Here is a 14,322-nt window from a genome sequence, read left to right on the forward strand (position 1 = left end):
TTTTCAGGAAATATACCTATTAATCAATATCAAAGAGGACACTACCGACTTTACGGTGAATTTATAGAGTAGAAGAAGTTTGATATTAGTCTGGTAAATTTTGTTCAAATCACTGAAATTCATTGATTTAAGTAAAATTAAAGTTATAAACCCTTATTGCACCTCATCGGCCTTGTGGAGAATATAATTATAAGTTCACAATAATAAATTGTAAAATAAAATGTATAAAATATTATATTAAAATAGTTTTGAACTATTTGCATTAGTATTGACCATGAAGGTATTGAAGATACTATTAGCGCTTATTGCAGTGAACTTAGTTAGTTGGTAAGAATTTTATCATGGAAATAATAAAAAACATATTTGGCCAATAAACCAGTTAAGGATTGATCTGACAGCTAACTTTACAAAACAGTATAACATGCCTGAAGATGAAAAATATTAGTATCTTTATACTAAAGTAACTGATCAGGTTTTCCTTAACAGGGTAGCTTCTCATAGGTCCCAGGAAGGTTTATAACTATTTTGGGGGAGGGTACCACCACCCTCCCATGAAAGATCGCCTCTAGAAAAAAATTCTCCCCCCAAATCTTTTTTTTAAAACCCTCCAAAAAAATGTTTTTTACTTTTTCTTTTAAAATCTAAAATAATAAGTGGGTTATCAAATTCGATTCTCCCCTCCTCAAGTGCCCCTAGAGGCCTTTAGGGGCGTAGCCGTTAGTAATGATAAAAGTGAAAACAGCTGCCATGAGATCCTTGATCATGCCCATTAGTGAAATCAATAAAAAATCTATCTTGCATAGCTTATAAAAAAATTTATTTTAATTCTATTTATGAACAGACAAACATACGTACAGTTCCTAGGTATAGAGTAGCATGTTTTATTAAAAAGTTTTCATTATTAGGGGAGCAGCAGAAGAACTTGTGAAAGCAAGTGTTGTAGCAGAATATGATAAGGTTGACTTTCCTGCAGACAATATTATTGACTGGATACCTTTGGGTACTTTCACATCTCATTTTGGTTGTGCTCGTGCTTGTATGAAGGCTGAGCCGCTTATGGAATGTCAGGTTTAATGATTATTCTTGAAGTAACTTAAACTTTGTGTAACTTCTTATAGCAAAGGTACACTACCTGTCCTCTTATTTTACAAAACAGAATGTCTTTTCTTATTGGCTTGAACTCATATTTGTTAAACACAACAATTATTAAAATTATCCTAAATATACTAGATGTTACGCTTCTAGAAGCCTCTAATTGGACTCAAGGGATGAGGGGAGGGGGTTTGTGAGGAAGTTGTGCTTTTTTAGGGGGTAATTTTTTTCTAGGGGTGATTTCTCTCGGGAGGTTGGATTTACCCAAGTCCAGAATAGTTTTAAACCTTCCTTAGACCTATAAAAATCTTCACTAAAAAGGAAAAGCATGTTGGTTTAGTGGATAGAAACGTCATTTGATACATACAAAAAAAAAACATTACTGTTTTATGTAAAAGGACACCTGCTTACTATCAAAGGTACTATTTTTTGAATTCAATACTTTCAACTTTATATTACCTATGAAAACATATTTATGTTTTAAAAATGTCCATTCACAACTCATAATCTAATTATACTCTAAAGAGATGTCTATTTTGTTTCTGTATTAAATTTCCCGGAAACAACTTGAAGATGATCATAAATTAGATTTTTGACTATGATGGTGTTAATCAAGAATGTAAGGCTGGAAATCTTGGAGATTATGACCACGAACTGTTAGGTTCCTCTATGGATACAAAAAGAGTGTGGATTGATAAATCCAAATTTTGTACTGGAGAGCCAGGTCCTGTTCCTAATGGCAAGTGGGTCAGTAACTTATTGTCTCTATTTCTATAAATTTATTTTAATATATATAATTCCTAGTAGGGGCGAGGTCTCCTTTTTTCTTTAAGTGCTCGTTACAGTACCTTAGGAAATTGTTCCTAACATGTTGTTTTATCATTTAGAGATTTTATAAAAAGTAAATTCTAACAACCAACGTTTTGTTTACACAACCCTTGTCTGGAGGTCAAAATAGGCATAGGAATAAGATTTGCCTCTTACAGGCCAAGGATAGTCTTATATTAGTCTCATTAGTTACCATTTTTAATGTCTCCATTAAATACAGTGTGATATTATCTCTACAATTGCAATCAGGCACTCTACAATAAATGTTTAATAGTTTATGACCTGAGTTACTTAAGAATTAACCCCAACAACTATTTGAAATTACATTGATGTGTAACAAACTGAATAAAATCAATGCTGATGACACATCAAATGTCATATTTTTATATTATTTTCTTTTCAAGGTATGTCACATGAAAAGTAAAAGTCAGAGATGTATGCTAGTTTGTGACACTGGTTATACAAGTGGTCAAATGATTCTAGATTGCATTTTAGGTCCAGATAATCAAAGATATTGGAACAATCTTTTGCCTGGACATAAATGCTATGAAACAGTTGTTGTGATAATGGGAGGTAATCCAAATCGTAATCATGTACACATGTTATCTAAATCAGAGAGTAAACATCTGCCCAACTTCTTTGAAACAGACCCAACCTATCTACACAGAGGTACTGTACAGTTTAATGTCGGACAATTGCTATTCTATTCACCAAAAGAAGATGATGCTTTATCAATTGAATACAATTTTAGAGGACCTAACCCAGGCAGTAAAGTTAATCTTACAAGTCAAACCACTGGTATTCTCTCGTCTGTTAAAATGGATTCAATTTATATTCTTGATGAAAAGTCAACTGGAGTTGTTGTAGAGCAAATTGAATTGACAGGCTCTCCTTTAAAAATTACTCATGTTGCAAAGGAAGTTTTAACAATTGTTAATAAAGATGGATTCAGGGGTCATTTGGGATGTGCTGCAAGATTTAGTGACACTTCTTTAATTTACATTGCCGGAACAAAGGCTGTAGAAGTAAACATTGTCTCAAGAGAGTATAAATTTCTTCCTGGGGAATTAAATATTCTCAGAGATGCTCCTGGTTGTGATGTTATCATGATTGATGGTTTGATGACAGTTCTAGTAGCCGGGGGAAATGGTATTGAAGCAGGTCATACTAGTGAGTACTATGACAAAAACTTACTAGGGTGGAAACTTACATCTGGAAATTTAACATATGCCAGGTAATTTTCTTTGTATGTACATTAGTATTAGGGAAAATATATTATCAGATCAAGTTTTTCAGATAAGTTAGAAAATGATGGCATTAGCTAATGAAAATGTAATTTGTCACATAGCTAACAACCCCTCTTTGCATCTTTAAACAGTGAATTTAATCTTAGGGAATCTGCTGCATTAGTTACAACATCTGAAGGAACCTTTGCACTTGGTGGACATATCAGGTTATCATACTATTTTATCAAACTATGTATTCTATTATCTATTTTTGATCCCCTATTAATTTTTTTCTATTATAAGTTTTCTGAAGGAAATATAGAAGAGCACAGTAAATGTAAACTTATATTGTTAAATAACAGCATAAATAGATAATAGAAACTTAATTGGTTCAATATATCCATTAATCTATTTATTACCAAACCAAAAGATCTGTTTACTTGCAGTAATGTTGGTTCTGAAAAATCAGTAGAAATGTTTGATCTTGTTACACAACAATGGGTGATGACTTCATTGGTAACCGCAGGGATGCATGGTTATGGTCTTGCAGCTACTGCTGTACCTAAAGAATTCATACCTTGAACCTAAATAACTGTACTTTGTCAGTCCAAGACAAACTATCATGAAACTAAAAGCAAAGCAAAAATAAATTTCAGGTTTTATAGCTATTTAGAGGGATCTACTACAGTAATTAATATGACAAACCCCTGAATCAACTAAAATAAAAAATTGTCAACTATTTATTGCATTTTTTGTTTATTAACTATCATGAAACTAAAAGCAAAGCAAAAATAGATTTCAGGTTTTATAGCTATTTAGAGGGATCTACTATAGTAATTAATATGACAAAACCCTGAATCAGCTAAAATAAAAAAATTTCTACTATTTATTGCATTTTTTGTTTATTCTTATTAGTAGTTTAATTGTAAATTAAATTAAGAGAGAAAATGGTACAAGGCATTGCAGACATTGGTTACTTCTACAAATGGTAATCACATTCATCAGCAGGGTGATAATTTCAGAATATCCTTGTTTTGAATATGTTTATCTTTGTAACTTTCTTATTTTTACCATTGTTTATATATTGAAGTGATGTTTTCTTTTTAAATCGGACAATCCTAGCTTTATCAAGAGACAGACACAAACACTTATAGAGTACCTTCAATACTCAAAAAGTATTTGAGCATTACATTTTTAGTTTGATTTATGGGCTCCTTTGAATTTTTATTAACGTAATTGCTGTGGAATTTCATGTAATTAATTGTTGGCTGAAAATTTAGCTGGTATGAAATTTATGCAAATAAATTAACTAGCTATATTCAGTGATATTTAAAGTAGCTCTGTGAGGTTAGCTCGATGATACCAAAAAAACTTTTTCTTTCTTCAGAGAAAATGTTGGTAAATTTTGACACATCTAGGGATATGACACTCATCAGTTATACACTCAACTAACCAGGATAATTCTACACATGAGCTCCCATGAGGGAGAAAGGAGACATTCTAGCATAAACAAACAATGCAATATTTTCAGGGATCTAAAGGGATAAGACCATGGCCTTATAAATTGATGTACATCCCCAATGATGATACACGAAATTATCCCTTCAGTAAACATTTAGTTTTTAAATCGTCAATCAATTTGAAGAACCAAGCAATCTAAATTTAATAAAAGTTCCCAAAGTTGTTGAGTCAACGAATAAGAAAACGTAAATTCAAAACTTTGGGGACTAGTGTAATACACAGCCCAATGTCAACTTCCTCCCTGAATATTTCTAATTTGTTCTTTTGGGATCAGTTCAAGACCCTTAGTTTTTACAAAACAAGGAGATTTGAGACAATTTATAAATAAAAAAGATTTGTAATTACCCCACCCCCCCCCATCCTACCTTCATGTATTAAAAAAAAGATTCGTTTTGTTTCTCAATTTTCATCCCTTAACAAAGTTTTAAACCATCCCCTCATAAACATTCTTACCCCTTTCCCCCAAAATAAAAAGCTTGGACGTCGTTAATATAGATAATATTTTATTACATTTATCCTAAGATATCTCCTTATTTATGTGTCTGAAGTTGTATCCATTGCAAGTGTTAAGGATAAAAGCATACAAATGGCTGGTAATAAACAATCTTACCTATTTCTTCTATTGGTGTTTTAACATTATAACAATATTTTATCCTAAACATTGTGACACTGTATTTATCAGGAAGGAAGGAAACAATGGGCTGTTTATTTCACTAGTTCCCAAAGATTTATAATAACGTTTTCTTATTCTTTGGCTTAACAACTCTAAGGACTTTTATTGAAATTTGATTGGTTGGTTCATTAAGCTGATAATTCAAACGTTTCAACTTTTAATTGTAATCTACAAAATGGGTAATTAGGTGTATATTTTATTGATACCCATCAATTTATTGGCCATTGTCTTTATCCCTTATATACTTACATTCAAGCAAATGATCTTTTAGACGATAACTACATAGAAAGAACTTTTGAGTTATTTATAACTTACTATAAAGAAAAATTTTGCTGTATAGGATATTCTTAAGGTTTATGAAAACACTTTATATTTATCTATCTATTTGTTTATCTAGGTTAAGATTTGACTTTCCAAAAGTTCCTATGTTTTTTAAAAGAATTGTAATAAACAATCTATAATAAATTAGCGGCTATAAGCCTTTCCTGGAGTTTCCTGGAGACCTGGAGGATCATGAAGTCAAGGATCATGCCTTTTGAAACCTAAAATTCGCTCAGGACACATATTTTTATTACGGTTACACTATTAGAGTAAAACACTAGAGGGAGATAGGGTTAAATAACTGTATCTCCCCATCGCAACTACATTGTGCAACCTTTCTATCTATTGGGTCACTGAAAATCAACCAATGGTATCGGTTATATTACACAGCCAAGAATCAGAAAATAATTTAGAAGCAGACGAATGAGGTCTTTGAAAAATGAAGGGATGTAGATATATGTATATACATCTATACTATAGATCTGTTGTTATACTCTTACAGCTTTTTAATAAATTTACAAGTTTTGCAAATTTTGGCTCGTTTATAGGAAAAAAATAAAACATCTTTGTGTCTCAATCTGACTAACCTATACACTATTTGATTAACTGGTTTGCAGAATATTAGGGTTGTTTAGTATCTACAAATATAGTTTTTATTGTAATCTGCCAGTTTTTTTTTAATTTCTTGTATATTCTACAAAATGCTGCAAAATGCGGAGAAAAAATGTTAAGAAAAAATGCTTATTGATCTCATAAAACTGTCATTTTAACCTTTCAATGAAAAGTAAAAAAACAATAAAAAATTGGTAAAGTTTCTAACAGCTTAATTGAGAATGAATTAAGTTTAATGAAATTCGTTTTCGTCTGATGCTAGAGGGTCCTTGCTATTTGGAGAAGGCAGTTGTCTGGAATATACATCTATACTTATTCATTTATCGTGATAACATAGATTTAACTTTTTCTCCCTTCCTAAAAAAAAACTCAAGTTTATAATATACATAGACTACGTATATTTAATTTGTATTTATTTCGTGGTATATGTCAATTTAATTGTGTAAGTATCTATATAAGCCTTATTAAAGCTAATCACAAACGGTTTATTAGGGACCCCTTAAAAATAAGGGTATCTTTAGCCTTACTTTAGTTTAGGGGAGATAGTCTACCCTTAAATTTAGTAATGTCAAGCTTAGGTAAAGATTTTGATAGGAATACTTTAACCTTACATAAACCTATCATATCAATATAAGGTACCCCCCACATCTACCCTTTTCAAACGATTCCCCCCCCAATGAATAGCCGCCATAACACTCACCATTCCCCTTCTCCCCCCGTCCTTTAGTGTTCTTTCAATTGGGGTTATATAAGAAAATTTTCATTAGCAAAGTTTCATTAGACTTAGAGGCGTTAAAAATTATTAAAAAGAGGCTGTATATTCTATTTTAAGTATTCTATATTTTTTCCCTTAATCTTAATCTTGTTTTTACTACTTTAGAGATTTTTTGGCTGATTAATAAAAACTCTTCCTATCTTTTAAGTAAAAGATTTAGGAATCCCTATCATAAACCCCTCTCCCTTTATGATGCCCCAGCCTTATAAATCCTCCCTTTTCATATAATTCTCAACCTAGGGTTACCTAAGGGTGTCGTTAATTTATTTTAAAAAATAATGAATAAAATTGTTTCTTAGCCTAACAATTTGATATATTTTTTTAACAAAAAATTTTGTGGATTAAATTAAACTTTAATACAATAGAAAAAAATCTTATAGAATCATATAGAACTTAAATCATACTCATTGTAATAAGTTATAAATATAACTCTTTGTAGAATTTAATTTTCACATCGCCATAGTTGTTCATTCAATTTAACAAAAAAGGATCAAAGATTCAGCACTTTTTCCATTTCAAATATTTGATTATGAGTCATGTGATTTATCTATATTTCATGTAGTGCCTGTATACCAAGCAAAGAAATCATTCTGTAGAAAAAAAAATTTAAAATCTTTCTTTATAAATCTTACATCTTTAAAGTTTAGAGAAGTAGCCGAAATTATGTATAACAAATATAGGATGTATGTCTGTGTGTGCGTGGGAATTGAATAGAAACTTCATTTGAAACTAATTAAGGCCATAATATTTTTTTTAATTCAAGCTAAAAGAACGATTTGCTGTTTTGAAAAATAACCAAAAAAATAATAAGGAAGTACAGCCGTACTACAGTATAATTAACCAATAGATATAATTGAACTAGATGTTCAATCGGGATCCATAATTTGTGAGACTTAACCCTTAACAGTTGGGCCCCTTGCCGCACCTTTATCAGTAGTTCAATGCTCCCCCCCCCCCATTATCTCAGCTCCTATTAAAGCTAGAGTGCTAAAAAAAATTGTGCAAGTCCCCTGTTTGATAATGAATTTCCGACTTTAAAGTGATCACGAAGCTGGAAAATAGTTGATATATGTTACAGATTAATGTTTTTTAAGAGTATTTTTAAAAGAATTAAGTCTTATATACTTCACATTTAAAAATTTATCAAACTTTAAAAAAATTAATTTTCACACATTAAAACATTTATGTTTTTTGTGTGTTTTATTATACATATCTTAAAACCTATCAAATTGACAAATTACACTTATTTTTCTTGAAATTTACTCGTGGATGCATAGTAAAATATGTAAGGTTTTGTTACATACATATTAAACTAACCAAAATAGGTTGTATATAGCTTTCTAGGGGTGATTAAAAATTCTCCCGATGATTGGAAAAATATATCCATATATGGAAAAAACTATTTCTGATTATGGACCCTGAAATTTCTTTTTTTCGTTTATTTTTAAATCAATTTAAATATCTAAATATCTATAGATATATGATGTAAAAAATCATTAGAAATCAGTCATTTGCTTTGTATATATATGATACAATGTAATATAACTAAAAAGATAAATATAGGCAATTTTGAAATATTATCAAAGCAAACTTAAAAATGAGAAATCTCGGCACCTTTCTTCAATGAGAAAGGGAGAAGGAAAGCATTAAAGTGTGCGACAATACAAAACAAACACACTCTACAACTGTAAACCTGTCTGCTTGTTGTTAGTTGGTTATGATAATGCATTTATATTTTATGTTTTTTACAATCAATATAATTGAAACTTAAGTTATGTGATTATTATTATTATTATACATTAAAGCCTTAAAAGTGCCTTAGATTGGATTTATGCAATTTTCTAATTTAAATTAACCTCCTAAGAGGAACCATTTCAGTTCAGCAGTTAGCGAGATTCTTCACTACAGACAAAAAAAACTTACTACTATTTTAAATACTAACTACTTAAAACATACAATCCTTTATTTAATGTTATATTCAACTTAATATATCGTAGATTAAAAAAATGTAAATATTTTGAACACAGAAGCAGTAAAAGCTTGTTTAAGGTAATTATATTATAATTTATATAACTTCAAAGGTGCATTTGTTCATTGTCTTAGTCATTTGCATAACTTGGGATAAGTCACCGGATATTAATTTGATATATATCTCAATTATGTTAAATAAAATTTACCCTTTTGTAGAAACTTTTAATTTTTACCAACCTATAAGGATTTGATAAAAGCACACAAAGTATGGACAATGAACTGATGCACATCTCAATTTCGTGGAAAAGTATGGACACTGCATTTTTGTACCATCCAATAAAAATCATATTTAAGTTTCTCTGCCAACGAGTGAGAGCATTCTTATAATTTTTTACTAGTTTTATTTACATGCCAATATCCCCTCCCTGCCTGGTATAATGAGTTATTTTATATGATTACGCATATACGCACGCTTACATAAAGGTAGAGGGAATGGGATACTAACTTATGGCTTGATTCACATGCCACTCGTTAAAGAATAATTTCTACAGAAAAATTCAGACCTTATATTCTACTGATAACATGAAATGTCTACTTAGTGAAATACTAATTAAGTATATTGTTTAGGTATGAATTGTTTGATGTTTGTGTTCTTTTGTTGCAAAGTTTTGCAGAAATATTGAATCGTTTCTTAAAGGTAATTTAATGACAGCAACCATAAAAGCAAAGCTCTGAAACTGTAGGTCAGACAAACATTAAAGCCAAACAAGGAGAATATAATTAAGTCAAAACAAAATTGTAAATAAAGGGGGGGGGGGTTAATGCAATCTCGTAATCAGTGAGCAAATGGCACTTAGAATTCGAATTTTGATCTAAACTTTTGCATGAGTAATCCTTGGTAGGTCTATTTTCCCTAAATTTAACAAAAAGTTGGAAAAGTAACAGCTGGCGGCTCAGCCGTTTAGCCGTTTTTTGCCTATTTTCAGGGTAAATTCATCATCAATTACGTAGGAATCAACTATTTAAAACATATTTTTGGTTTAATTCATGTTAGATAATAGCAATAACCATTTTTGAAACTTCTAGTACCAACAGCTACCGTCGAGAACCGTTTGATAGCATTTTGGAGTGGCAACGAGAATAAGGTGGAGATAGGTTTTGTGAATAATTTGTACTATAGATATCCAAAAAATAGCAAAACTGCTGAGCCGCCAGCGGTTAGCCATTACTTTTCCAACTTATTGTTCGATTTAGGGAAAATAGACCTACCAAGGATTACTCATGCAAAATTTTAGATGGAAATTCGAATTCTATGTGCCATTTGCTCACTGATTACGAGATGGTTGCATTACCCCCCCCCCCCCCCTTATAAGAGATATTTGTCAGACGAACGAACGAACGGACCCTAATTTAATATAAAAAAATTGTATGAACGCTAGTTAATTTGAGTAATTTATGCAAAACTAAGAATGACAAAATCCTTAAAGGCGAAGTTTAACAAAACAGACAAACAAAAAAACCATTCCTTTAATCGCTTGTGTGTTGTCTGCAAAAAGTAAATTGTTCTCAAAGGGAAATGGAAATTTAAAAAAAAAGTCTTCTGGCTTCCTAGAATCGTGTCTTTTTATATCTTATAATGAAAATATTCCACCAATAGAATGTTCATTTAAAATGATCATTATATTTTAGTTTGAATGGCCTAAATTTCAAACCCTACCTCCTGACATAGAGTAAGAACCTAGTTTCCTAAAATTATAAAAACAGGTAAAAACTATAGTTGTATACTAGCAACTATACTCTTAGAGGGAAAGAGGGTTTACTTTTCACTTCAAATTTTAGTATAGAAATAATTTTTTTAAAAAGGGGAGGGGGTCAAAGGCGATTTCACTGGGGAGGTTAAAGGTACCCAAAATAAATATTAACTTTTACTGGACATAAAAGAAGAAAACGATGTCAGTCCAGTGTTTTCACACAGACATCCTGTTACTTTATATATACAAGACTAGCAGCTACGCCCCTAGAGACCTTTAAGGGGTGATGACCTTCCCCCCACCTTTTTTAAAATTTTAGTTTTAATTTTAAATTTAAGAAGAAAATAAAAAAGATTATAGGGTCATTTTTTCATATGTTGATATATATTTCGCATGTTGGCTATACCTTATTTCTTGCGGATCCCCCTTCTAAAGCTGAAGAGGGGGGGGGGGGGTGTATTCATACTTTAGTTTTAAAAAGAATAAGTAAATAAGAAATTAAGAGGGTTGGTCAATGTTTTCTTAGCGCAATTTCTCTTGGGAGTTTGTAAAGCCCTCTTCCAAAATAGTTATTGATTCTATGCAGTTATTGGATGCATATATGTGATTAGTAGTTTGATGTATATGTGTCTTGTTCGGGTTTTATTTCATCAAACTACATAAGAACCTTTCCCGGAATTTTTATAGGCTTCGATTTAAAGGCATCCTTTATCTGTTAGCGAGATCTTTTAAAATTTCTTTATTAATTTTTTTTTTCAGGTGTTGAGAAGTTGCTTACCATACCTACTTTACGCGCTTTGAGAACTCGAGAAATAAGAAATTAAATCAATGAAAATTAATGATATTTCTCGTATTCATTCCAATCCGGTGGATAGGAACCGGTTCTCATCCATACGAAAAACTATGTCTAGCATCGTATTATATCCAGCTTTCTACGAATATAAAAATGTATAATCATAAGATTAAAACCAGTTTTTTTAGCCGGTGCCTTCGGCACCTCGGGGCTAAAAAAACTAGTTTTAATCTTATAATTGTACATTCTATATCCGCGGAAAGCCGTTTATAATACTATATATAATGCGAGAAATAACTATTCTAGTTTTCATTCAAAACCAATTAATATTCGGTAGATTAGAACCGGTTCTCAGCCATGCCAAAAATTATGTCTAGTATCGTATTATATATCCAGTTTTTTACGAATAAAAACATATACAATTATAAGATTAAAACAATTTTTTAGCACTGAGATGCTGAAGGCATGAAAAGCTGTTTATAATACGATGCGAGAAGTAACTATTATTTTGTTTATGCAAATTTTGAAAAATAAGAATGTAAATGTCTTATGTAGTTGAATTAAAAATATAAAAAATTCTTAAAATATTGACTTGTTTTTATAATATTTAGTTTTTACAATGTTTAATTTTTTTTATAAGCAAAGCTACTCTATGATTAGAAATGTCCATTGTTGGTTTAAGGGATTAGACAAAAATCTTAACATTATTACCTCTTGTAAGTATTAGTTCAATGATTTTAAAAAAGGAATTTTGTGGAACTATCCCTTTTTCTTATTTCTAAATTTTTCCTTACGTTGTTTGCTTTTTCTCTAGTTGGAACTCAAGTAAAGAAGATTAATCTAGTTCAGGGTTATATACTTTTTATATACATTTTATTTAAAGCAAAGTTTTTCTATAATTAGGGTAGGGTCATACGTTCGTCCGTCCGTCACAGTTAGCTCTTTTCGTGAATTGAAATAGGTTAGAATTGTCCTATTGATTTCAAACTTTGCATGCTGGTTCCTATAACAGTTAGGTACGACTTAGAGAGCGCAGCATCTCTATAATCGTTACCAGAAAGTCCGTACGTCCATTTGAAACGATCTGATTTTTTACTTATTTTACAACAACTTTTTGAATGTTAAAATTATCCTATTCATCTGTTTTTTTGAAATACTGATTCCTAATTAATTAATACAACAAGGTTATAAGCGAAGCATCTCTATAATCAAGTCCTAAAAACGTTACTATGTCCTTAGACAGCAACATGTATCTAATTAGTTTTGCAACAAAATTACTTACAATTTTGTATAGACATATGCATTAATATTCAGTTTATTCAGTTCTGACACTCTTCAAGTGTTAATGTTTGTTTGTCCATACATTTCAGAGCTTCGCTTTTATAGATGTTGTCATCCTTGTTATATTGAATTTTACTTCTTTAAAAGCCTTTGACGTTACATGTCAGGTATATTAGTATTCGATTTTAGAAGTAGCAAAGCTACTTTATAATTTAATTTGTCTGTCCTAGAAACAGATCTATAGTATAAATGTATATAAGACAACTACCTCCCTTCTTTTTCAAAGACCTCTTTCGTCTGCTTCTAAATAATTTTCTTCTACTTGGCTATGTAATATAAGCGATACCATTGGTTGATTTTCAATGACCCAATAGAAAGGTTGCACAAGACGGTTGCGATGGGGAGATACAGTTATTTAACCCTTTTTCCCTCTAGTGTTTTACTGTAATGTCCTAGATAACTAGGGGCCCTTGAGGAGAGTTAGGATTAGTCTACCCCCTTCACTAATTTTCATGAAAATTTAAAAAAAAATATTTGGTTGGTTGTCATTTTTTCTAGGAGCGATTTATCTTATGTGGGTGGTAGTACACTCCTCTTCAAAAGCTATAAGCCATCCCAGGACCTACGAGAAGCTAAATTGTAAAGGAGAACTAAATCTGTTCAGTGGTTAGTGAGATCCCTTGCAATAGACAACAAAACCTGACTACTATATGTAATAGGATTTACGAAAATTTGCTAAAAATTTATGTATAATTTATTTTAGATAAGCAAAGCTTTTCTATAATTAGGGTTTGTCCGCCTGTCCATTACAGTTAGCTCTGTTCTTTGTTTATCTAGACATGTTAGAATTGTCCTATTGATTTCAAACTTTCGCATGATGATTCCTAAAACCGTTAAAAAGCGTAGCAACCCTATAATCTTTACCAAAAAGTCTGTATTTTCACGAAATTCCGTAAAGGTGTGTGTTTTAAGACTTTAAAATGGGAGTAGAACTCTAAAATTTGTTATGACAGTTGCTCTAATATGGTACTATATAAAACTGTGAAGAAACGGCGGCAAAGCCTTTTCTTCTGCCAAAAAAACAGTATGCCCTACAAAATTTTTGTTTGCTTTTTCTTGCCAAATTACCCAGATTTAAATCATTTAGGACAAACTTATTATTTTCTAAAATAGTTGACCTTTTATTTGCACTGGACACTTCTGATTTCTTTGATTTAAATTTTAGAAACATGTCCCAACTCTGTCAAAAAAGTTTGTCTCAAATGATGCAAAATTGTCTAATTTAGAAAGAAAATGCGGAAATTTTTGCAGTTTTTGGCAGGAGTTGTGATTCCGCCGCCGTTTTTAAAAAAAAATCCACGTTAAACCCCATTATAGCAACTACCATGCCAAATTTTAGAGTTCTACTCCTTTTTCAATGTCTTAAAACACACACCTTTACGGAATTCCCCCTTGAGGAACAATTTTGTTTAGTCTTA

At 31.0% G+C, this 14,322-nt stretch overlaps 1 protein-coding gene and 1 long non-coding RNA gene across 2 annotated transcripts; both read left to right on the forward strand.

Annotated features, from left to right (window-relative positions):
* The first annotated feature begins 270 nt into the window (after positions 1-270).
* LOC145334342 (uncharacterized) lies at positions 271-4,031 on the forward strand. The gene is made up of 6 exons (XM_080179769.1): positions 271-327; positions 906-1,068; positions 1,681-1,839; positions 2,325-3,154; positions 3,314-3,373; positions 3,593-4,031. Exons 1-6 carry the CDS (start codon positions 275-277, stop codon positions 3,726-3,728), a joined length of 1,401 nt encoding a protein of 466 aa, XP_080035895.1. The 5' UTR covers positions 271-274; the 3' UTR covers positions 3,729-4,031.
* Positions 4,032-9,043: 5,012 nt separating this feature from the next.
* LOC145333559 (uncharacterized) lies at positions 9,044-12,148 on the forward strand. Its single transcript, XR_013884535.1, has 4 exons — positions 9,044-9,097; positions 9,647-9,716; positions 10,709-10,783; positions 11,530-12,148. It is a non-coding gene; the product is annotated as an uncharacterized LOC145333559 (long non-coding RNA).
* Positions 12,149-14,322: the final 2,174 nt, after the last annotated feature.

This window comes from Acartia tonsa, chromosome 12, assembly GCF_053477335.1.
Source record: "Acartia tonsa isolate MP-2025a chromosome 12, ASM5347733v1, whole genome shotgun sequence".
NCBI classification, from domain to species: Eukaryota; Metazoa; Arthropoda; class Copepoda; order Calanoida; family Acartiidae; genus Acartia; species Acartia tonsa.

Bases quoted from the DNA above. Each gene is read 5' to 3' on its own strand.
- LOC145334342 (XM_080179769.1), top strand. From the start codon at position 275: ATGAAGGTATTGAAGATACTATTAGCGCTTATTGCAGTGAACTTAGTT. The intron at 328-905 runs GTAAGAATTTTA...TTTCATTATTAG, and splicing joins GCAGTGAACTTAGTTAGTTG to GGGAGCAGCAGAAGAACTTG. The intron at 1,840-2,324 runs GTCAGTAACTTA...TTTCTTTTCAAG, and splicing joins CTGTTCCTAATGGCAAGTGG to GTATGTCACATGAAAAGTAA.